Genomic DNA, 25,131 nt, shown 5'->3' with positions numbered 1-25,131 from the left:
TCGCTTAGCATAATACCCTCCAGTACTATTCACCTTGTCACAAATGACCAGGACTCATCTCAGTGTCCAGTTCTCACCTTTAAACTGCACACTGAGAAGTGGCAGTCACAAGTTCCTTTTCAGTCAACAATCCTACAGGACCATTTAAATAGAAGTAGGAATGATATTCTCAGAGAAACTTATAGTAAGTGTTTCCCAATATATCAGGACACGTTTTTCCACCTTGGGCCATATGTTAGACAGTGAGGATATAAGGCATGCCATTTTATAATATACTGCTTTGGTTCACAGTTTGGAAAAACATGTAACATTGAGAAGAGAATCCTAGAATTGGCAAAACACTAGTCGGTAATACACTGTCCCATTTCTAGCCTCATAATGGGCGTTATTTTATTTCTTTCATTAAGGTATTGGATGTTATTTCCATTTCATTATCATTAAGGTGAAGTTGCTTAACCTTTTTAACTCTATAGTTGTTTATAAGCTAGGAAAGAAATATCAGGTAATGTTATTTATCAGAAGGTACATTATGCATAAAATTTGTTCAGCGGGACAGTATATTCCAGGGTCTTAAACTAAATGAGATGCGCTGCTTGCTGTCTCCCTTTCTTATAAATCCTAGTTGCTGCTATGTTGTGTGGTTGATGGCACATAATTGTTTCTTTCTAGTGAGCATACTCATGTGAACAGTTTGTCCCGTAATGCCAATCTTGATGGGCACAGTTTAGCTCTCACATTCTATCACTGGCCTCAATAAATTCAAAGGTCAAGGCACTTAAGTTTTACCTTCCAGGCTTATCAGATTTTCCTCAGTTGCCTTTATCCAAATGTTTCTCTGATGGTCACTTTGCACTTCTGCTTCTAAAAACCAACTCACCCAAACAAAGGAACCCAAATGAGAAGTGTCCTTGGTAGGTCTAAAAATATGGGATGTAAACTGAATGGGAGGGAGAAAGTTTCCCCGTTGTCGATCTAAGCATAGATGATAATGGAGTTGTGATTTAGCCCACAAAAGTGTGTTAGAGCAAGTGAACTGACCTTTGGCTTCTCTCACTGCCAAGACAAAATGAGAACGTAAATAAAAATTAATTTCTTCGTATCACTTTATGAGATGTTATAATTCATTTTCACTTGTGTGCATAATGTTAACCTAGCTTCACAAAAAAATGCATTATTTCTAACAGCTTGAAAGATTCATTTTTTTTTAAATGGAAACTCAGACCTTTTCTTTTTTCTCTAGAGAAGAGGCTTCTAATCCTAATGGAATGATTCTTTAAAAAAATTATTTAGCTTTCCGTCAGCCTCATTCGATCCAATCTTTGAGACTTGTGTAACAATTTGGTTACGTCCCTTTAGGCACTGATAAGAAGCAGCATCTTTGACTGATTATAGAGCTGACTGATAATCTTCGAATTGCTTAGCTCTAGTCTTTGTAACTCAAATCAGGGCCAATATTTCTAAGTAATAACCAGATAAATTCATAAAGTGAAGCACAGTGTACATCCATTTGTATTTGTACATACAGCATTACAAAAATCTACCTGTGGGCAAACATGTCCAGCCTACGAGCAAGCAATTTCTAATTCACTTATCTAATTTTACTGAGGTGAGTAAAAAGCTTCATGCCCACATTATAACAGAAGTGACTTACAGTCAGTTCATTGGTGGTTTTCTGAGAGTAAGATAGGTTTAAGCAGTGGAATGTGTTAATAAAGGTTATGTATACTCTCTTGTGTTGGAAATCTTTAAAGAAGACTATACTTGAAATCTAGACAACTACTTATAAAGATTTAATAACTACCTTTCTAGACTGAGTAGAGTAAAATAGATGACCCTTGCTAGTTCTTAGAAGATTTTATATAAACACGATGATCAAACAAAATGTAAATAACTATGAACACTCATATAACTCAATTCCAATTAAAACTGCTTTCCAATACATAATCTTGTTTAATATTTGTGACAATTCTTTAAGGGGTTGATACCATAATTTTTTTGAGACAGATGAAATGATTTAGCCATGAATTTTCTGAAAGTCACTTGATTTTTTGGGGGAGTAGGGGGTAATAATACCAAACTCTTAAAGAATTGCCAGAATTATTACCTGAAAATGAATTGTTAATATTTTTTTTTTAATTTGAGAAGTAATACAAGCAGTTGACTGACATAACACTTAGGTCTACGTATCTAGACATGTATCTAGACCATAGATATGTGTCTAGATATTTGTGTCTTTCCTCATATAAAACACAAAATTCTAAAGTGATAGCATTTATGTATTTGGGAAGTTGAATCACAATAAATTATTAAAAATCTCCTCTATTTAAATGATTTTAAATGATTTTATTCTAGTAATTGAAATGCGTTTTCTAAAATTTTGCCACTGTAATGCACGGCCACTCTGGAAAACAGTGTGGAGGTTCCTCAAAAAATTAAAAATAGATCTATCCTATGACCCAACAATAGCACTGCTAGGAATTTGCCCAAGGGATACAGGAGTCCTGATGCATAGGGGCACTTGTACCCCAATGTTTATAGCAGCACTTTCAACAATAGCCAAATTACGGAAAGAGCCTAAATGTCCATCAACTGATGAATGGGTAAAGAAGTTGTGGTTTATATATACAATGGAACACTACTTGGCAATGAGAAAGAATGAAATCTGGCCTTTTGTAGCAACGTGGATGGAAGTGTAGAGTGTTATGCTAAGTGAGATAAGTCATACAGAGAAAGTCAGATACCGTATGTTTTCACTCTTATGTGGATCCTGAGAAACTTAACAGAAGACCATGAGGGAGGGGAAGGAGAAAAAAGTTACTGAGAAGGAAGGAGGCAAACCATAAGACACTCTTAAAAACTGAGACTAAACTGAGGGTTGATGGGGGGTGGGAAGGAAGGGAAAGTGGGTGATGGGCATTGAGGAGGGCACCTGTTGGGATGAGCACTGGGTATTGTATGGAAACCAATTAGAGAATAAATTTCATGTTAAAAAAATAAAAATAAATAAAAATTCCCCACTGTAATGAATACATCTTTACTTTCTACAACTTCAGTTTTACGAGATATTTTGTAATGCCATGGAATCAGTCTCTCTTAAATATGTCTTTTGTATTAGCTTGTGTGGTCTGCTCTAACAAAATACCAAAGTCTGAGTGGCCTAGACCACAGAAATTTATTTTGTCACAGTTCTGGAGGCTTGAAGTCCAAGATCAAGGTATTGGCAGGTTTGGTTCCATCTGGGGCCTTTCTCCTTGGCTTGTGGATGTCCATCTTCTCACTGTGTCTTCACATGGTCTCCTGTGTGCTCACGTGTCTCTTGTGTCTTTCCGTGTGTCCAGATTTCCTCTCTTTATAAGGACACCTGTTGGATTGAATTAGATACCACCATAACAGCCCCATTTCAAATGAAAAACCCTATGTAAAGGTCCTATCTATAAAGGCCTTGTCTCCTAATACAGTCACATTCTGTAGTAGAGGGGGATAGAACTTCAACGTATGAATTTTAAGGAAACGGTTCAAATATCTATCGATTGATAAATGGATAAAGAAGATGTGGCATATATACACAATGGAATATTACTCAGCCATCAAAAGGAATGAAATATTGCCATTTACAATGACAGGGATGGAACTAGACAGTATTTTGTTAAGTGATATAGGTCAGTTAGACAAAGACAAATACCATATGGCTTCACTCATGAGGAGAATTTAAGAAATAAGACAGTCATAGGGGAAAAGAAGAGAGGCAACCTAAGAAACAAACTTATAGAGAACAAACTGGTGGTTACCAGAGGGGGGATGGGTGAAATAGGTGAGGGGGATTAAGGAGGGCACTTGTGATGAGCACCGGGTGCTGTATGTAAGTGTTAAATCAGTAAGTTCTACACCTGAAACTAATATTTCACTGTATGTTAACTAACTGGAATTTAAATAAAAACTTATAAAAAAGTTATAAATGTTTCAGAATATAAGTGTAGATGTATGTCGGAATAGTTCTGTGCTGAACTCATTGAGACTATAATTCATGTTATGCATCCTTCAACTAACATCTTCTTTCATTAAGATATGTCTTTGTAGACCTATGTGCTATGTGTAGAATCATAGGGAAATAGCTATGTATTTTAAAGTTCATTTATTGGTTTTGAGAAAGTGAGTGAGCACACATACGACTTGGGAAGGGCGAGAGAAAGAAAGAGAAGAGAGGGAGAAGGAGATGGACAGGGAGGGAGAATCCCAGGCAGGATTCATGCTGTCAGTGGAAAGCCCAACGCAAGGCTTGAATTCACAAACCGTGACATCATGACCTGAGCCAAAATCAAGAGTTGGGCACTTAACTGACTGAGCCAATCAGTCGTCCCGGAATAGCTGTATTCTTAACTCACTGAAACTATAATGCATTTTCTCGTTAACCTCTTCTCTCTTTAAGATATAAATGTGTCTAAATAAAGTATAGATGCAAAAATAAAAATGAGACACAGTTGAGCCCATAACTTCTTTATTCTGTTCATTTTTGACATACACCATGTGTTCGATAAATATTTGTTGTTTAAATGGATTCATGATGGATGAATGAATGAATTAGAGGCTATCATTAGCTGCGAGTTAAATTAAATATTGGATTGGCTGAATTATAAGCATTCAGTAAATTACCAAAATTAACTGTTATAATGAGTGGATTACCAAAGGCACTTCTTAAAATAGTTGTGTTAAATAGGTTTACTGTGTATCTAAAAGAATATTTATTATTAGTTTTTGTGACTCATTCATATAGTGAAAAAAAGCTATAGTGTAAAGTGTACCACATTAGAATACTTTGGAATTTCTATAAAGTTAACAACCTTAAGGAATCTAGTATATGGAGGTCTTTATTTGGATGTGTTTTAAGTTTATTTACTTATTTTGAGAGAGAGAGAGAGAGAGAAAGCACAAGTTGTGTGGCACAGAGAGAAAGGGGGAGAGAGAGAATCCCAAACAGAATCCCAATCCCATTCATTCTCAACATGGGGCTCAAACTCATGAACCGTGTGATGATGGCCTGAGCCAAAAATCGGACAGTCAACTGACTGAGTTGCCCAGGCACCCCTGTTCAGATTTGTTTTATAGGAAGTCCACTAAAATTAATAAATTGTAATCGTCAATCTATGAGGTTACAAACCTAAGATGCTACTTCAGTGGACACTACCTTTGTGTGTCCTGTAGCACTGGAGAGACGATGCTGTACCTATTTAGAAGTCTCAGTACGTTTTCTTTCATTTATGAAGAAGGTACTTTCCTCACCTTCACTCCCGTCTCCAGGGGGGTTGAATGGGTGTAGTCAGCATCCCACAATTTGGCCTTTTATATCTTTTTCCTCAAATCAGGTGGATAGTGTAGTTTATGGCTTTAAGGGGTAAGATTTTCTCTGGAGCTAATGTTTTTAACAGATCTATTACATACCATTTTACCTGATGTGTCCTGACATCGGCACTAGGAACTTAAAGAACTTCTAATATGTTTCAGAAAAAAACAAACAAACAAACAAACTTGGTTGTAATAACTAAGTGGCTAATATTGTTGAATTCATTGATTTATGTCAGCATGTTTCCTTTGGGTATCTTGCGTTATTATTTCAGTGCTGTTTCTTCTGCCATAAACTAACATAATTCAAAAGGAGTAGAGAGTGAAACTATAAAAAATAGGAAAATCAGCTGCATTATGTTGAAAGCAATAACATTTTTATTGACATTACTGAAAAACACCTAAAACTCACTTGTGACCATGCTGAATATGAGTACATGATCATTTTCATACTGTTAGTAAAATGTTATTGCCTACTCCTTACTCATGCACAGGACTCCCTTTTTGGAAAGTTGGTAGGGTAGATGGTTTTGAAAAAATTAGGTGGGTCTTCAAGCCTCCTAGGAATAGGTGGATTTTTTTTTCATGATGCTCATTGCATATGTATTATTTGAATCATATATCATTATCTTCTAGATACGTGAATCTAAACATGTAGCATCAAATATGCCAGAAATTATGGCGAAACTTATCTCAGATACCAAATATATTTGTAAAAAATATGAGTTACACACATTTTTTTCTAGCCCTGATTCTATACAAAATAAAATATATCTCTATTTTGAGCTACTTCTCATTGTAAAGATCTGGTAGCTGTAGGAAAATAATTCTCTTATTTACACAAAAGTAAAAAAAAAAAAAGTTGAAGTTTTAGACTCTGAAGTGCATCATAATGGAATTAAAATAAATGATGCCTAATTTTTGTCTTAAAATATTCCCTTTGCACAGCTGTTATCTGAACATATATTTTCTCATCTAAACACCATTGGTAGTTGGATATATGACAGTACATCAGCCGTGGGGTGGCCTTAGCTGTGGTGACGGCTGCAGTGGAGGGTAGGGCCCAGGGAAGGGGTGTGGTGGGCAGGGCTAGAGGCTGTCGTATAAGACAACATCACCCTCCTACATGTGAAGCTCACTGAGATGGCGATCTGGGTGCTGGAGACCTGTCAGAACCGCAAGAATCTACAGTAAACCCTTGGTTTGTGACACTAATTCTTTCTGGAAACATGCTTGTAATCCAAAGCACTTGTATATCTAAGTGAATTTGTCCGCAAGAAATAATGGAAACTCAGATGATTCGCTCTACCACCCAAAAATACTCATATAAAAACGATTACAATACTGTAATATATTGTGAAATAATAGGGAAAATACAAAATACAAAGAAAAATAAATTAACCTGCACTTACCTTTGAAAGCCTTCGTGGCTGATGTGAGGAAGACAAGGAGAGGAAGGTTACTGTGTAGGACAACTTTCACTATCACTAATGGAATCGCTTGTATCTACTGGGTCAGCAGAATCTTTTTCTTTTCATGAAACTTTAACAAGGAAACTATCCAATGACCTAGAATGAAGCAAAACATTACTAAGCTTACTCTTGTCTGGAAAAGCAAAGGACTGTCCAGAGGATCTTTGAAGTGGCAAAAATTACTACACTAGTGCCATTTCTGGGCACTTTCCAACATTGTGAAAAATCACTGAATTGTGCCAAACACTGTGGCCTAAGACCAAGCATCCAAGCATGGGAGACGATCACCCAGAATCCTGCAGTGGGTGGATGAGAGAGAGGGAGATAGATAGAGAGAAGAGCCACTGACTCCCTTGTGCTCATGTGACATTCAGCATCATGTACTACTCGTATTGCAAGACATAAGTCATTTATCAAGTTAAAATTTCTTAGAAATGTTTGCCTGTCTTGCAGAACATTCAAAGAACAAGGTAGTCACAATCCAAGGTTTTATAGTAATTCCTTTTGACCTTCAGCTTAGTTCCAGGTATTCCAAGGGCTTGTCAACATTCCTAAAAATGATCCCCCTAATGAAGTGTATGGCTTTATTTTCTATTTGTCAAATGTGGATAAAGACAACTCTCAGGGCAGCCTTGACTGTATCCAGCAAACCTTCTCTAGCTCTGGAGTCTCCCAGCTCAGTTGTCCGGGTCTTATGCCAGATAAAATTACAGTATATGCAACCAATGACTCCTATCAGATGATACGAGAAAGAATGCCTGAGGCAGAGGGGGAGTCCCACAGCCAAAGCACAGAAGTTATCAAACCTGGTGGACCGTATGTAGGGAAAAGAGTGTAAATTCAGAAAGCACCTCAAGCTATTTCAGATACCGTACCTGAGAGGAAACGGTCAACCCCCAGGAACCTTGCAGATATGATTCAAAAGACACAGGGCAGCAGCAGTGTTTCTCACTGTCCACGTAGGGACAGTGTGATTTGCTTGCTGGCACTGAAGGCCCACAAGATACCTGAGCAGAAAGATGGCGTCAATCACCAAGATGGGAACTCCCTCGGAGCAATTCTGCAACAGGTAGCCAATCTGAATCCTAAGGGCCTCTCGTTTACCGTAAAGGATTATATTTTTCAAGAGATTCAAAGAGACTGACCTGGATACAGTGAAATAAACAGTCATTAGAGTCAGTGCTCTGGAGAAAGCTGAATCTATCACAGAATGCTGCCAGCACCAGCCATTCAGAATCTCCTGCATGTTCTAGTAGCAATGCTGCATCTTCTCCTCAGATATGGCTTTTGGATTCAGATTTCATTGATCCTTTAATGAATAAAAAATCTCAAAGACCTCACCTGACAAAAAGAATGCCTCCAACGTTAAATTGCCCTTTGAATCCCACCCGTGAAAAATCTGCAGGCCCCCTGCCGTCCCCTGCAGCTGCTGCCATCCCTACCCCTCACTACTGCCTTCAACCCACCTGCCCATCTCCAATCCTCCTCAGACTAAATTCTCACTCTAATTCCCCTAGAACTCAAGAAGGCCAGGGGACTCAAGACCTACCTCTTAACAGTTTTAGTCAAAACAGTAGTATATATGAGGACAGGCAAGACAAATACTCTTCTAGAACTTCTCTGGAAACATTATCCCCTGGTTCAGTTCTACTAAAGTGCCCAAAGCCTATGGAAGGAAACTATTCAGTCTCACACAAAGTCCAAAAAAGTCTAAAAAACAGAAGGAAAAAGGCCAAATTAAAAAACACAACATTGCAACAACTGAAAAAACGAAGAGGACCTTAAAGGAGAAGAAGGAATTGCCAAGCTGAACAACTTCAGTCCAGTTTCCAATGAAGGAGTTAAAGAAGGTTGTACTGACTCTATGGAGCCTTCTTCAACAATTGCACTCCTAGATTATTTGATAAAATATATTGCTATCGTCTCCTCTGAGCAATGCCAGAATTACCCAAGGATGACTTCAATACTGAGTTTGATGAGTACAGGGCCTTGTGTGCCAGGATGGAGACTGTAGGTAGAAGATTTATGAAACTGGATGCACAGCAAAATCAGCTTTATCTGGGCTCAAAAGACAATCAGAATGTTCATGAAGAAGTCTTACAAGAATATCAGAAGATCAAGCAGTCTAGTCCCAGTTATCATGAAGAAAAATATATATGCAATCAACTTCATAACCAGCTGGCTCACCTCAAAAAAAAAAAAACAAAAAACAAAACTCTAATAGGTGAATTTGACCAACACCAAGCAGAGTCATGGTGCTAGACATGTATTTGATGGGTCCAGTTCTGGGTTCTCTATTCCGTTGGTCTATGTGTCTGTTTTTGTGCCAGTACCATGCTGTCTTGATGATTACAGTTTTGTAGTAGAGGCTGAAGTCGGGGATTGTGATGCCTCCCACTTTGGTTTTCTTTTTCAACATTACTTTGGCTATTCGGGGGTCTTTTGTGGTTCTATACAAAACTTAGGATTGTTTGTTCTAGCTTTGAGAAGAATGCCGGTGCAATTTTGATTGGTTGTATTTAAAATTCCAAATGAGTTGCTCTAAGATTCTAAAAATGAGACTTTGCTTGTTGAAAGTTTCACTCTTAGTAAACTTGAGTTATTTTCTCCCCATTGGACTTTGGTTCCCTGCATTTGTGACAGTGTTTTTTCTGCCTCCTACCAATTTATGTTTGTCAATAGAAATATTTTTTTTAATATTGTGGATCCAGTGTCACTACTTCAAATGAGTTTTTATTCTCCTTAAAAACTTGTGTTTATCATTAGAAATGTTTTTTTTTAGATATTGAGAATTCAGTGTGTGTACTTCAAAGTTACGCGTGTTTAAAAAAAAACCCCAGTAATGTGCAAGGTGAAAAGGTATTTCCTGCCGTTTCTTAATACCAAGTCTTTGCCTTAAATGGTAGAATATTTAGAAATTTGCACAGAATGCAAAAAAGAAACATTGTTTCAGAGGGTTAAGGAATAGAAAGGTGTATGAGTATTTGTATGTGTATAGGTATGCACACACACATGTACATACAGACTGATTTGATCTAGAACAGTAAATCCACCCTGCAAGTTAACTCCCCGTTGCAGTGGTTGCCTTAAGGTGTTTGCTAGTTGTGTACATGGTGTGGTTCATCATTAGCTACACTGCTTCCCACTCGGTTAGAGCAATGGGAAGCATACTGTGCCTCCTGGTGTCTGAAAGCGTGTGCTCAGGCTGCATGTGTGTAGAGGTGGTGTGCATGTGAGCGTGCATGGAGGAAAAGAATGCTGCTTCTCTCTGTAGGTCAAACCCTCAGGTTAAGCAACTGATGAGTGTTATCATAGGGATTTCTTTTTCTGTCAAATTGCTACTTCTGTTGCAGGAGACAAAAGTGTTTCCGTTTCAACAGTTTGGCAGCTTTATTAATGTTGGGCAAAATCAATATGTTAGAAAATGAAACAGATCTATAGTTTGGGGGCAAAGTCGTAAAGTTAAACTTGAAGGTAACCTGCTTATATACTGCTACAAAGTATTTTTTGAAGAGAGATATACAAAGAAACTATTATTGGCATGAAATGTATATTTAGAGTTTTTTGTTTGTTTGTTTGTTTGTTTGTTTGTTTGTTTCATCCTGGGAGTCAGGAATATAAACAGGAGTGGATACATTTAACCATATCATACCGTGAATTCGTCAAACAGCACAAACTTTCATTGCATTGAGTTTACCTGTTGATGTTGATTTAAGCTATCATTTGTTTTATCATGTGGGAACATAAGTTATGCGGTCAAAAATACAAGGATTTTGAACTAATGTTGATTCAAGTTGTGTTGTCTTACCGTATTGACTTTTCACAGCGCTGCCTGTTGGAAAGGGAAGCACTGTTTGCAAATCTGTTTTGAAATGTTTGTCAAAATTTTGATAGTATCTTTAATAAAGATGTTTGTCTCCAGCATCCAGCAAACATATACATATGGACATACATATATTCATATATACATACCATTGGTAGTTGGTTTATGTGATATATTAAAATAGTGTGTGTATATAAATATTAGTAACATGCTAGGGATATGGCAGTTACTATGCAGCGAATATTAAAATTTTCTCTCTAGAATACTTTAGAAACAGAGTGATTTTAAATAGTTTGTAATAATAATCTAGGTAATTTTTAAAGTCCACATGTGGAAGTAAATTAAATTGAAATTTTCTTCTACAATCAAGACATTAAGCAATTTTAATTACACAGCATTACTTTCCAGAAGAGTCTTTAGGTATTCTATTTAGTAGTCAGACTTTTATCCTTTGTTATATGTTTTCAGACCTGAGAAAGATACCCATTTCACATATTATCAATACAAAATCCTCTTAAATTCTATATTTATGGCTTTACTCTCTTACATTTACCATGGAGACATTTCAAATATTGTATAGGTATGATTCAAATAGGTATGATAACTGCCTCAAACTTCTTGTAAGTATCTTTACTTTTCAATGTAGTTTGAAAGAATGAATGAAATAATCTAAAGACAAATGAAAGGCTTGATACGTATGTCATTATAAGCAAATCATGAAGGGTGTCCTTAAACTCCTAGTATACATAGGAGACTCATAATTAGATACTGTCACGAATCATTCATGCAATTTTATTTTATTTTTATTTTTTAAATATTTATTTTTAGAGAGGGAGAGATGGGAGCACTTATGAGTTGGGGGGTGGGCAATGAGAGAGAGGGAGAGGATTCCAAACAGGCTCCATGTTGTCAGTGCAGAACCCACTGATAGGAGGCTGTATGCCAGAAGCCATGAGATCATGACCTGAGTTGAAATCAAGAGTTGGACGCTTAACAGACTAAGCCACCTCAATCATGCAATTTTAAATGAAATTCAGTTAACAGTTAATTGTCTGCTGATGTGGTGGTGGGTTGTCTGTTCCCCCAGGTCCTGGGAGATAGATGGGCAAACATCTGTAGATGGACAGAAGATCGTTGGGTTCTTTTACAAGACATCCTCCTGAAATGGCAGCGTTTTACCGAAGAACAGGTGAGTCATGTGGGGGAAATTGTGTCAGTGAAAGATATGGTGAGATTTTCAATGGGAAAAAGAAAGCATATGATGATCTACTTTAGTAATTATTTATTTTCTTTTTTGGAATTATTTTATTTCTTTCAGTGCCTTTTTAGTGCATGGCTTTCAGAAAAAGAAGATGCATTGAACAAGATTCACACAACTGGCTTTAAGGATCAAAGTGAAATGTTATCAAGTCTTCAAAAACTGGCTGTATGTATTTTTTAGCGTTCACAACTTTTTTTTAAAAAAAAAACAAATAGTTGACAGTAACACCATTATTTGGTCTCTTTATTCTTTCCGATCTTAAACCAAATACTCATTGTTGTGGCTTAAATCATAGTCTGTTCAATTATATCATATTGTAAATTTTCTTTAAAATAGGAACAGCTATATTATCTTAGATGGCTTGGGCTGCTATAATAAAATACCATAGACTGGGTGACTTAAACAAACATTTATGTCTCACATGTATGGAAGCTGGGGAGTCCAGGATCAACCTGCCAGCAGCTTTAGTTTTTGGTGAGGACCCTTTTCTGATTTGCATACTGCACCTTCTTACCTTGTGTTCCCGTGGTAGAAAGAGAGGAAATTTTGGTGTCTCTTTCCCACGTTTATTTTTTTTTAATTTAAATTTTAGTTAACATACAGTGCAATATTCGTTTCAGTGGTAGAATTCAATGGTTGATCACTACATACAACACCCTGTGCTCATCACAAGTGCCCTCCTTAATAACTATTGGCCATCTAGCCCATCTCCTATATTTTTTAAATTAATTTTTTAAATTGAGATGTAATTGACATATCACATTACTTTCAGATGTATAGCATAATGATTCAGTGTTTGTATGTATTACAAAATGACCGCCATGATTAGTTAACACCCATCACCTCACCCAGGTACATTCTTTTTCTTGTGGTGAGAACTTTAAAGATCTATCCTCTTAACTCTCAGATACACATTATGTTGTTATTATTAACTGTAGTCACCATTCTGCGCATTACATTCCCCATGCTTATTTATTTTATCACTGAAAGTTTGTACCTTTTGATCAACCTTCACCCATTTCCTCCTCTTAGAAGGGCATGAGCTCCAACATGAGGTCTCCACCCTTAGGATCTCATCTAAACCTAATAACCTCTCGAAGGCCCCACCTCTTACTACCATCACATTTTATGTAAGTGTGTGAGGGTAGGGTTCAACATCTGAACTTTGTGGGGACACAAACATTCAGTCTATAACATCACACCCACAGACCCCCCTGAAATTCATATCTTTCTCACATGCACAGTGCATTCATTCTATCTTATGAGCTCCAGAAGTCTTAACTGGTTCCAGAATCAGCTCTGCAGTATAAATTCCAAAGTTTCATCATCATCTAAATCAGATGTGGTAAGACTCCAGGTGCAATTCATCCTGAGGCAGACTTCCTACCTAGCTGTGACACTATGAAACCAGGCAAGTTAAGCGCTCCCAAAATATGTTGGTGCGTCAGGCAGAGGACAGACATTCCCCTTCCAAAAATGAGAAAAAGGAAAGAAGGAAGGAGTGACAGGTTCCAAATAGGTCCAAAACACAGCAAAGAAAATTCCATTAGATCTTAAGCCTCAAGAATAATCCTCTTTGGACTGATGCACTGCCCTCCAGGACCACTGGAGAAGCAGCCTCACCTCCAGGACTCCACAAGTTAGCCTTGTCTGTTCAGTTCCACAGGGCACCACCCACGTGGCCCTCTGCAGCAGCCCTACCCAGTGGCTCTGCTCCTGCGGTACTGGGGAGGGGCATCCTGCCCCGTGGACTGGAGAGGTAGACCCACTCTTTGAAACCCAGGAAGCACTAGCTCTGCTCTCTGGGCCTGTGGTGGGAGTGGTACGTCTTATAACTCAGAATCACCTACGTTATTCTTCGCTTTTCTTTAGGAATAGCACATGTTAGACAGCCTTCCTTCATTCTGTCCATTTTTCTCCATTGCTTTTAGTCTCAGCTGGCAGTGTTTCTGTTGGTATAATTCCATCTCTATTCCTGGGTTCTGTTGAGATGCCTGACTAGGTCTCTGGTTCCCACCCACACTAATCTTATCAAGCGGTCAGTCAGCCATACCCTTAGTGTTCTCTTCTGAACATATTTTCTCATTATTTGCAATATGGATAGGCTGAGGATTTGCCACATCTTTAAATTCTAGTGCCTTTATGCCAAATGACTCTTGTTCATTTCATTTCTCTCTTCTCTCATTTTACCATGGGCAAGAGAAATCATGCCACTTTGCTTAGATATCTCCTCAGCTAAATATTCAATTTCATTGCTCACAAGTTCCACCTTCCGCAAAATGCTGGAACATGAACACGATTCAGCCAAGTTGTTTGCCACTTTATAATCAGGATCATCCTTCCTCCAGTTGCCAATAACATCACCCTCATTTTCATCTAAGACCTCATCAGAATGACTTTTGCCATCCATATTTATAGTAATATTTTGTCCGTTTTAATTTATGTATTCTCTAAAAACAGGACGCTTTCCAGGTCTCTTTCTCTGAGCCCTCAACAGAATTGCCTTTAGGAGTCATTTCACAGCAATCTCAACCTTCTCTAACCTGCACCTTGCAGGTTAGAGCACCTGAGCGCTCTCAGCCTCTACCCATTACTCACTTCCAAAGCTGTATACACATTTGTAGGTATTTGTTACAGTGGTACCCCACTTCTTGGTACCAATTCCTGTCTTAGACATCTCAGACTTCTATAACAAAATATCACGGACTAGATGGCTTACACGGCAGACATTTATTTCTCACATTTCTGGAAGCTTGGAAGTATGAGATCATGGTGCCAGCAGATTTGGTTCCTGGTAAGGTCCCTTTTCCTGGCTCTTAGCGTCTTTTAGCTGTATCCTCACATAGCAGCAGAATTAGAAGAGGATCCGATGCCTCTTCCTCTTCTTCTAAGGGCACTGATCCCATTGTGGTGCTCTACTCTCTTCTCCTCATCTAAACCCAATTACCTCCCAAAAGCCCATTCTCCTAATATTACCACAGTAGAGGCTTCAGCCCTCATTTCATGAATTTTGGAGGAATACGAACATTAATTACATTAGATGTAGGCAGATTGGCAACTATGGTTTTCAAAAAAAAATTGTACTTTTGAAAAAAATATACCATCCCCGGAATAAGAATTCAGTTAAAATAAAAAGGTAACACTGAGAAGTACATAGGAATGTTCTGTATAGTTCTAAACAGTATGTGGTTCTAAAGTAATAGTCTAAATTAAATTCTTTGAGAAATCGAAGTATAAGAAGTGATTATCCTCACATAAGGGGCTTATACCTTCATTTGGAAAATTAGAAAAAATATTAAAGCAAACCAGTAGCATTAATTATAAGTGCCTGTGTGTTTTGAAAAATAAGGGAACTTTGGCAATAAAAGAACATCACAGAGGGCTTCAATGAGATATTTTAGTTTGAGTGAAAACGTAGAGGATTAGAAAAGACCTCTAAAGCTTCTATTCCACTGTGAACCTGATTATTTGGCTGTGTAGTAGAGGGCAGTGTAATATTAAGAGCTTAATTTTTCAAATAAAATATTCCAAAGTTAGAATTTCTTCTTGTTTTGATAGAGCGATTCTCTTAAATGCTAACTTGATGTTAACTCTAATATAAAACAAAGGTCTGTTATAAATAACATTTTATAATTTTACCTAAATGAAATGATTTATATCTGTATTGATATTGTATGACATAATTAAATCATTTATTTAAAGCTGATCTTAAATATGTTTCCCCAGTTAAATGTGTATCATTTTCCCAAATATCGATTTGTATCATACATTTTTGCTCCATAGTTACTGATCTTTAGGCTTTTAATTTAAAATTGATTCACAAATATATTGCTTGTCATCACAAGCTAGTTTCTTATGGATGAGAATTCACTCCTCAAAAAAGATATACTTTCTGGAGTGATTTGACCACTAAAGACAAATTTCAGAAAAGTGATCTGTATCTGTATCAAAAGAATGCAAAAATGTCAGTGATGTATTTGTAATTTTGTTCCACAGCTGATGAGGAGCCGCTGAGAACTTGATACGATTCATATTTGCATTTTTGGAATACTCTTGGGTAGTAAGGAGGCCAGTTAGTGGAACTGAACTAAGTAGCGTTGGGTATGAAAAGGAGGAACTAGACAAGGTTATTTCAGAAGAGGATATTGAGGCCCAGGGGAAAACACACACACACACACACACACACACACACACACACACACACACACACACATATATGGCATGCATAAGCTATCAAAGAGCATTAGTAGCAGAGTCAAATTGAGCACCAAGACATCCAGACTCAGGTCCAGCCCTTTTAAGCTATTTCAGAACTCCTCATATCATTTGGTTCCTTGACAAAAAAAGAACTGTGATCGAGAACCATCATTTCTAACAGTCAAGTGCTACTATGTTGACATTTTTGTGAATAAAAGACTTGACTAACCTCAGGACCATGAAAATGCTCAGTAATTATCCAGTATGATTAAAATTCAAATTATGTCACCTTACTTGTGAACAAAGTGAAAATATGTTTTGTATAAGTCTTACCGTTTGATAGTTTAAGCCAATTAACAAAATCTGACAGCTGGTCTAGAATTTGAGGTAAAATTCCCCTGCTGACTCAGGCAGTGAATAAGAATTTAATGTTCATTAAAATATGTCACAATCTGAGACCCAAAACAGGTACCATCTGTCACCAGTTCCTACTACATACCTAGGTATAGATACACTGTGCTCAAACTCTTTTATTTATAATCAGTGCAATTTGTTTTTGAAATATTATCACTAATAGCCCATGGGATGTTCTCCTACTTTTCATTTGAGGTGGGAAATGAGGAGTCAAGTATTTCATTTTCTCTTGATCTGTGCTTTTATCCAAACCATGTAGATCCATTATTTTTCACGGTCAAAACTGATTTTTTATTTGATATAAACGATCAAAAGCAAAGGAGAGAAGAAACTGTGGCCCTTAGGCGGATTCTAAAACAGAATCAGTTAGGCTATCACAGCAAGGCCCAAATTTAAAAGAAATAGGTTCCTGGGTGAGTTTTCTGTTGCCTTGAGGACCTGGGGTGTTTTCCGGGGAAGGACCACCCTGGGAAGCATGGTGGTCCACAGGCCTAGGGTGTGCAGGGGCTGCAGGGGACTGTGGAATTGAGGACAGTCTCAAGTGGCTGCTAGCACACGGCAGGGTTGAAGTACTTACAGTGGCTCAGCAGGTCCCTGCTGATAGTGCTGGTACCAAGACTTGAAACCTCACCTCCTGTTACCAATTAATCCAAGCAGAATCGATGGTTCTCAAGAAGTGTGGTCCCCAGACTGGCAGCATCAGCATCACCTGAGAACTTGTTAGAAATGCAAATTCTTAGGTTCCATCCCAGACCTATTGACTCAGAGGGCCTGGAAGTTGGGCCCAGAAATCTGCATTTTAGAAAGGCTTCTAGGTGATTCTGATTCCCGCAGGGATTTCCTGGCCTGTTTGTAAGGATACATTCATTTTGCACTTGAAATCATCTTTTAATGACCACATAGAATATGTCTGTTCTGTCTTCTTGGGCAGCTTATCTATCTCTCATCCCTCTTTACTACTGGCCTAATCTGGTTTATTGACTGTACCTCCCTGCCTGTTTTGGTTATAGGTCCAACTGCTTGGCTTCTTTGCAAATAAAATATATTTCTTCTTTTAAAATCCTGGGTGTGACCTCTGCCATGTGTAAATTTTCTAAAGCTTCCTTTTTCTTCCTGAGTTTTCCAGAGCTCTGTGGTTCTCTGGCACTCAAACACTTGTAATTAGTTTTTGATAAGCAGAGAGACATCTTTTTTTATACTCTAATAATAAACAGCAATTAAATCATAGTAATTTAATATGTACACATAAAATCGAAGCATCCAAGTGTTGATAGCCAAGGATAGATGGGAGAAGGTACTTCAATACCGTGATTCAGTGCATCCAGCAGCACCTGGATTTCTTGTCTTCTCCCTCTGTTGGGTGTGGTAGGAGAGTCCTTTGGGTAGTGGGAGTTCATGAAGAAAGAGAAAGAAATATTCTCCCAACAAAGGAAACAAACTGAAAACTAACCTGCCATCACCATTTTTAAAACTATAGATTTAAAATTTACTAGCTAGAAGCTTTGTTTAGTACAGTGCTCTTGTTGTATGGATTTAGGTAAAAATATGTAGATTCAGTAATTCCACAATTAGATGATAATAATGTTTTTACTTCACCTTGAATCCATTTTTCCTAAAGGTATTCTTTAACGGTGATTTGACTTCCTTTCCCTTTATTTTTGTGATGCTCACCAAGTGTTTCTTCATTTGGCTTAATCTTCACACAGGAGGCTTACTGTCATTTGCCACTAGATCTCTTTGGGTATCCAATTAGTTTTATAGATCATCTAAGAAAAACTCTTTACATGATATGAAGTTGCCCATGAATTTCCAACGCAAATTGTTTCCTCTTCTTCAGACATAACTCTCAGTTCCTTGTTCTGAAATGTTTCCAAATCATTGCATATTTAGCTTAAATAATGGCATACCCCTTAGCCTTGTGCATACAGCTATTTAAATTAGCTCCTGAAGCCCTGAGAGAGCCGAAGAGGATTGTATTTACATCTTTATATTTTAAAATGCATGCCTTTAATTCTATCGTAACCTTCCCCCCCCCCAAAAAAAAAAAACCTGAAATGGCTTATAGCAAAACAAATACATGCCAAAAATTAAAAGAAAAAAAAAGATTAGGATGCCATAAAGGGATTGGAGGAATCTACAAATTCAAATTTGGGTCCCAGCTCTAGACAGGTAGCATAAACTATTGTTTTATTACTAGTCCAAAATGCATTTAAATTTAATGGAGAGCTAACGTGGATTAAACAAACAAAATCAACATATAAAACCAATGCATTACTAAGTTACTACAGTGAAAGTTTTATTTTGATATGCATTCATCTTATCAAATTCATCTTATGATTCATCTTATGAATCTTATGAATCTTAAGATTCATCTTATGAATCTTAACTCATTTTGATTTATTGCATTCTTTCAAACTGAGAGAAAACAGTGAAAAAAACCCATAATTGTTGAGGGAAAATTAGAAATGAACTTCACAACTAGCTTTTATACGTTAAAAGTGGCATGCACTAGGAATCCAGTATAAAGTACACCAGGTGAAGCAGATTCTGAATAAAGGATGAACTCCCAGAGCATTCTTCAGAGCCGTCAGTGCAGGCAGCATGCCAGAATGAGCTACATAAAGTGTCCCTTGCATGGGAGGTGGTGTATTAATTTCTCTGTGTACATGACATGTCAGTTCATTAGCAATTGGTACATCTGTTTCATGATCATTTATTTGCCATGTGAAATATTAGTTATTCTTAAATTTGCATTTGTTTTGGAAAGACAGGTCTCACTGTTCACTTTATGTTCATTGTACTTGTTGTGGCGAAAAGGAGGGGAAAAGGAGGGGATTATAGCAAAGAAGCTATGAAATAATTGCCTCTTCTTTCTTTTTGTTCTTTGTTGGCAAGCTAAGTCCGGAACTAGTGTTTGGGAGCCGGAGATTGGATTTCCCAAAGTGTAGGGTGACCTTAATGGATAAAGTGAAAGAATAAGCTGCCCGGATCTACTGATTTCATATAAGCCACTTTGTTTATTCATTCCATTTCAACCAAAGGGCGTGGGTAACCCTCTATAAGTCACAAAAACTTTGAAAATAGGGATGTTATCAAAATTACTCCATAAAACACATATGTACTTAGAAAACATATGAAGTGATTGAAAGGATTTGTATCACGCTCAGTTGCTTAGTTCTATTACTTAATGGGCTTTTAAATTCCCTTTAGAAGATAATTACTCAGATAGCCAAATGTTAATTGAATAACAGATACTAAAAAAATTTAAAAGTAAACTTCCCTTTGAGTAACACTACTTCTTTACTTGTGAGTTCCTCAAATATTTCTAAGTAGCTCCTAAGTTTCTCTACTAGGTGTTTTTCTACATGTGACTTTTATTTTCCTTTCTCTTCAAGCTTCTTGGGAAGATTATTTGGATTATACTCTTCTACTTAGATTCTTATGGGCTCTTGCTCCTTTGCAGGCATGACTGCAGTCTTTTTGTATCTATGCCAATGAGAAAATACATGCAAAAACAATTTGAACTATACTGGTTTATAAAATGTTACTAGGCTTATTATGTATTCTTTCCTGTTTTAACAGGTTTTAAAAACAGATTTAGAAAAGAAAAAGCAAACCATGGACAAACTCTGTTCACTCAACCAAGATCTTCTTTCAACCCTGAAAAACACATTGGTAGCCCAAAAGATGGAAGCATGGCTGGACAACTTTGCCCAGCGTTGGGATAATTTGGTCCAAAAACTTGAAAAAAGTTCTGCACAGGTTAGTGATCCTAATTACTTACCCTGTAATGAATCATCTTTGAGATTCTTGAAATCCTCATTCAAGGCAACAGTATTATAACTCTACAAAGGATATCACTGGCTTAGTCCTTGCAAAGTAGTCATTTGAATAAAAAATATGGCTTGTCTTGATAGTGGAGAATGTGGGAGAGGTGAAGGAGTGAGTGCTAATTGACTGAACTAGTTCTTGCCTTAGAGTGTAATTCCTTCCAGTTAAGTGGGAATGAGGATCTGAGTGACTTAGAGCAATTGGACCGAGTGCTGGGGACTGTGTCATCACAACCTAACCCCAAATCACAGATTCTAGAACCTTGAGTGCTGTTAGTTGATCCCTACATTTTACATGTGAGAAAAATGAAACGTGGGGAGGAAAAATGAATTATCCAAGCGAAGTTGGTGATAGGAGCACGGCTCAGGCCCAGGTCCTTTGATTTTACGGAAGACTCTGTTTTATTAGGATGAGTAAGGATCTGTTCATTGCATGTTCTTCGTGCCACGAACAGTTAAATCATAACACTAACACACAGGCTGTGGATTAGGAAAGCATCTGTGTACCCTTGTAGTGCCATAATGTGGCTTTCTGGTAAGAATTTTAAAAGTTTTGGTAATTTAAAGGAAATGGGATGGTTTTAAAGTAGAAACCTTGGTTATCTGATGTTATTAGATGGTGGAATTGTGGGTAGTCATTCAAAATATTAACATTATATATAATAGCATTTAACACATTATGCCATATTATTTTCCATTATAGAAGCTAACTTTTGCTAATCGGTTGTAGTCCATAGCTCAAAGCACCATTAGCACATCTCTATGAAAGCTATGACCACATTCGGTAGCTTTAGGCATTCATTTCCTTTGTTATGAGACAGTGAAGGGAATTTGTTTTCCTGAGGCTTGACATTTGATAAGTATGAAATGTTTGAAATGTTTGTTGAAAGATGAAGTTTAAAATATTTCTTCCAGAAATATAATTTAAGAAAATGTTACCAGGCAATGTATACGATTTTCAGTCACAGTTGAACTTTCCTTTTGAAATTAAATTCATACTTAAAATTTTAAATTTGAAGGAGTGTACTTTGTAATCATTTCCCACGCAGTCATTGGGCATTAATAAAAATTCCATGTGTTTTCCAGTGAATATATTTTTAGCATTTGCTTGAATGAGTAGTGATTTTATAACCATGTCATAATTCTTCTTACTATATATGATCTGGCCATGGCTAGTTTGCATTAGCACTGGAATTTATGTAATAAATATGTGAGACATGAGAAAATTTGATACTTTTTAAATCAACAATGATATCATTCCAGTATGTACCCATTGGTTCCGTAGATTATTGGTGCTATTAAATGGTCGGTTACCATGTTAAGAAGGATTGGCATTACCTTATAAAGAAAACTGTTTAGAAATGCATCCCTTTAAAGGGGTACGTTTATGGAGATGTAACTGTTAACAGTAGGTCATGTTCTTGTTCACTTGTATTATATCTAGTGCTTTTTAAACTTGAGTCTGCATAATAATCACCTGGGAAACTGATTAAAATGCATAGTCCTAGATTGCATGCTCAGAAAATCTCACTTAGTAAACCAGTAATCTGCATGCAGCCTTTGATAGTCTGCAGACCATATTTTTACTAAACACTGAGTTAACAAGACAGTGACACATTGAGCAATACCCACGTTGTGGTTTACTTCCACAGTGCTGCCTGAAATGGGGAAATTGTAGACCTTTCTATGACCGCAGTATTTAAATATACTTATCTCTTTGGAATGAGCCTACTTTCTAAAAAAAATGTTGTGCATATCATCAAAATGTTACTGATTTGTTATTCTAGTTGGTAAAAAACCTTAGCAACCTTGTTTTTAATGGCCTAAAATTATAAGACTACTGCCTATGGTACTTATTCACCTTCCTGTTTTTGAAATTTTCAAAACCTATAATAAAAAACCACTAGTTCTGGTTCATACAGTTCTTTATAAAATGATGTCCAATATACAGTACAGCATGTATCCACTGTATTTGCCAATAAAATAAAGTCACAGACATGAAAGCATTTTGGAGGAAAAAAAAAACACTGGTGTTCTTGATATATAGGGCATACTGTTCAGTGAGTCTGGAGGGCTTTTTGTGATTCACTATGTTGTTTTTTTTTTTTTTTAATTTTTATTTTCAAACATTTATGCACTATTATACCAGATCGTAAGCAGATACATAGACTTATATTAGGTAGGTTGCTTTTTGGAACACTAAGCTTCAGCTTTTCTACAGTTCGATTTCTGGTTTTGTTCATTGCGCACCCCCCCCCCCCCCGCCAAAGTAACTATCATAGGCCCAGTCCAAATCACTGCTGAGATGAGTTGGGAGGCTAAGGAAGATAAAAATGAAGGTACCCGAGGACAGAGGAATTGAAAGGGAGATAGAGCGAGCCAGGAACTAGTATCTTATAACTAAAAAAGCCCTTGAATTTCTTCCTTGCGTGTAAAATTGAACTTGATTGAAAGAACATGGGAAGACGTCCAAGAATGTTGAGGGTAAGGTTGTGACTTTGAAGAACAAAGCTCTCTTGTATGCACATTTTCCAGCATGTTTGCAGGAGTCGAGATGTTGTGAGAATCAGTCCCATTAATGACATGATATACTTAGTCTTCTAAAAATCCTTTTTAGAATTAGTTTAAGGAATGAGGAAAATCTGGTAATGGTTAAAATCCAGTAGGATATAGGAATTGTGACTGAGGTGACAGGGTAGCCAATCGTGCTCACATTAAAGGACATGTGTGCCCGAATGTTTGAGTGCTATTCAGGTCAAAGCTTTGAGGGATTTTGACCTTAAGAAATAGTAGCATGGCAAGAGATCAAAATATGAAGAAAAAAATCAACTGTGAGGCTGTTCTCTTGCATTTCAAAGTCAGGGCTGGCTTGACTAATGCCTGGACACAAGCTCAGGACGCTTAAGTTGATAAAAAAGGCGGCGTAAGAAAATAGAAATACTTTCTGTTCCCCGAAGTTAGGAAGAATAATAACCCTTGCTATGTGAATGCTTAAGATGAGAAAAGACAACAAATCAAATAAACTCTGGATTGACTTATTTAAATACTCAAATGACCCTCTGTGTCCTCTACATTTTTTTTTATAAATATGCTTGTTGAAATTTAGTTTTTTTTTTTTCTATATGCTGTAACACTGATGAATGTATTTTTATCTTGATTATAATTAGGGAATATGATAGTCAGAAGTTCATTATAGTTAATACTTTAAACTTACCTATAATTTTAGTGATTTGAAACATTTTTCCCCATCTAACTGAAATCATACATACCTCGGAAAGGGCATAATATTCATGTACTTTATAATGTATTATGGTAGTTTAAGTTAAACTTGGCATTAGGTGTTTAAATGTAACAATATATCTAAATGAGCCCAAAAGTTCCTTAGTTTTGTCATTTTTTTAGCAGAGTAAATTATCTTCTTTGCCAAAAGTAAGGGACATTTTATGACACATATAAGTTTATACATCTCATTCCCATTTTGTGAATATTTTGCTGTATTTCTATTGACCATTTTTGCAATGTTCTGAACTATAAGCACAAATATCTTAAAGATAAAATGAATATACCTAGGATTCTCCTCTCCTTGAACATGAGAGTGAATGTTTATGCTGTTATTTCTGTATCTGTAGTTACAGATGCCCAAGCGGAGTAAGTGATCATTATGTATGTATATATCTATTCTATAACATTTGTCTCCTGCTGGGAGTTTTAAAACTCTTGCCAGACATATGAATAGTGTAAAACGTGGTTGAACATAATAAGCCAGTATTTTTAAGAATACCAGAAATGCAAATGGGGCATTCAAAAGTATTGAGATTAACATTTCTCTATTTACTTTTTTTTTTAGTTCATTCTCATTTTTTAGAGATCCCTCTTTTTATTCTCCACAAAATATTTTACGTGGACATTCTGACTGTGTCCTTTCTCAAAGCATTGTTTTGTAGATCTATTGATACTTAAGATGTAGTTACAATTGGTTTGCCTCTCTTCTTTTTGCCGATGATTTTAATTCACAACACTCTAAGGCCTTTCCATTGACAACCCTTTTCATTGGTTCCTGAAAGTTCTCTAAGCCTCATCAACCTGACGCCAATTTAAAAAATGGTTTTATAAAACCTAGAATTAAAATAAAATCCTTCACTTATTTTAGGTTTCTATCTTATTCAAGGACTACCTGAATTCATAGACTAACCATCTTGAATTTTAGTTAATTGTTTAGGTTAACAGTTATATCAGAAAACTTCCAAGTTACAGCTCAAATAACTTTGGAAATGAACTGTATTCTTTTCCTACCTCCAACTAAAGTAGGTGTTTGAGAATTGCCCTTGTCTATCAGTGTAATAGTTACTATGTTATAAGTTCGTTGTCTACAATAACATGATGTAGGCACTGAAAATTTAAGAGACGAGAGCTGAGTTAACTTTTGGAATCTCTCATTACTTCTTTATAAAAAGGGAAGTTTGGGCTAGGAAGATTTCCATAACAGTATCCTTCCAGTTCTAAATGCATGTGATATGTTTCTCTTTGTTTGAAATTTTATGTAAAACTCTGGAGTAATTAGTGAAGAATTTCCAACTATCTCTGCTATATCAGTCTCACTGTCAGCTGGAAGATGATAGTGAAAATACACTTCTCATCCTGTAAAAGAAGACTGACTTCTGAAATGAGTATATTTCACTCATCAGGAGTACGTGACTAAGATACATTGAAAATAAAATAATCAGTATCTATATGATATATTTATTCTTTACAGACAATAAATGAAATACCACATAAAACATAAGTTTTTGTCTCAGT

General features: G+C 36.6%; 1 protein-coding gene across 1 annotated transcript in view; it reads left to right on the top strand.

Moving 5' to 3' along the window:
- The window catches only part of DMD (dystrophin), a 1,614,661-nt gene that overhangs the window by 218,037 nt on the left and 1,371,493 nt on the right, over positions 1-25,131 (top strand). The window contains exons 10-12 of the mRNA XM_042974140.1: positions 11,720-11,821; positions 11,951-12,058; positions 20,087-20,266. Of these exons, the coding sequence (XP_042830074.1) occupies positions 11,720-11,821; positions 11,951-12,058; positions 20,087-20,266 (390 nt within the window). The remainder of the gene's footprint in view (positions 1-11,719; positions 11,822-11,950; positions 12,059-20,086; positions 20,267-25,131) is intronic.

Source organism: Panthera tigris, chromosome X (assembly GCF_018350195.1).
Source record: "Panthera tigris isolate Pti1 chromosome X, P.tigris_Pti1_mat1.1, whole genome shotgun sequence".
In the NCBI taxonomy this organism is placed as follows: domain Eukaryota; kingdom Metazoa; phylum Chordata; class Mammalia; order Carnivora; family Felidae; genus Panthera; species Panthera tigris.
The sequence above is the reverse complement of the archived record's forward strand: the minus strand, read 5'-3'. Positions and strand labels throughout refer to the sequence as shown.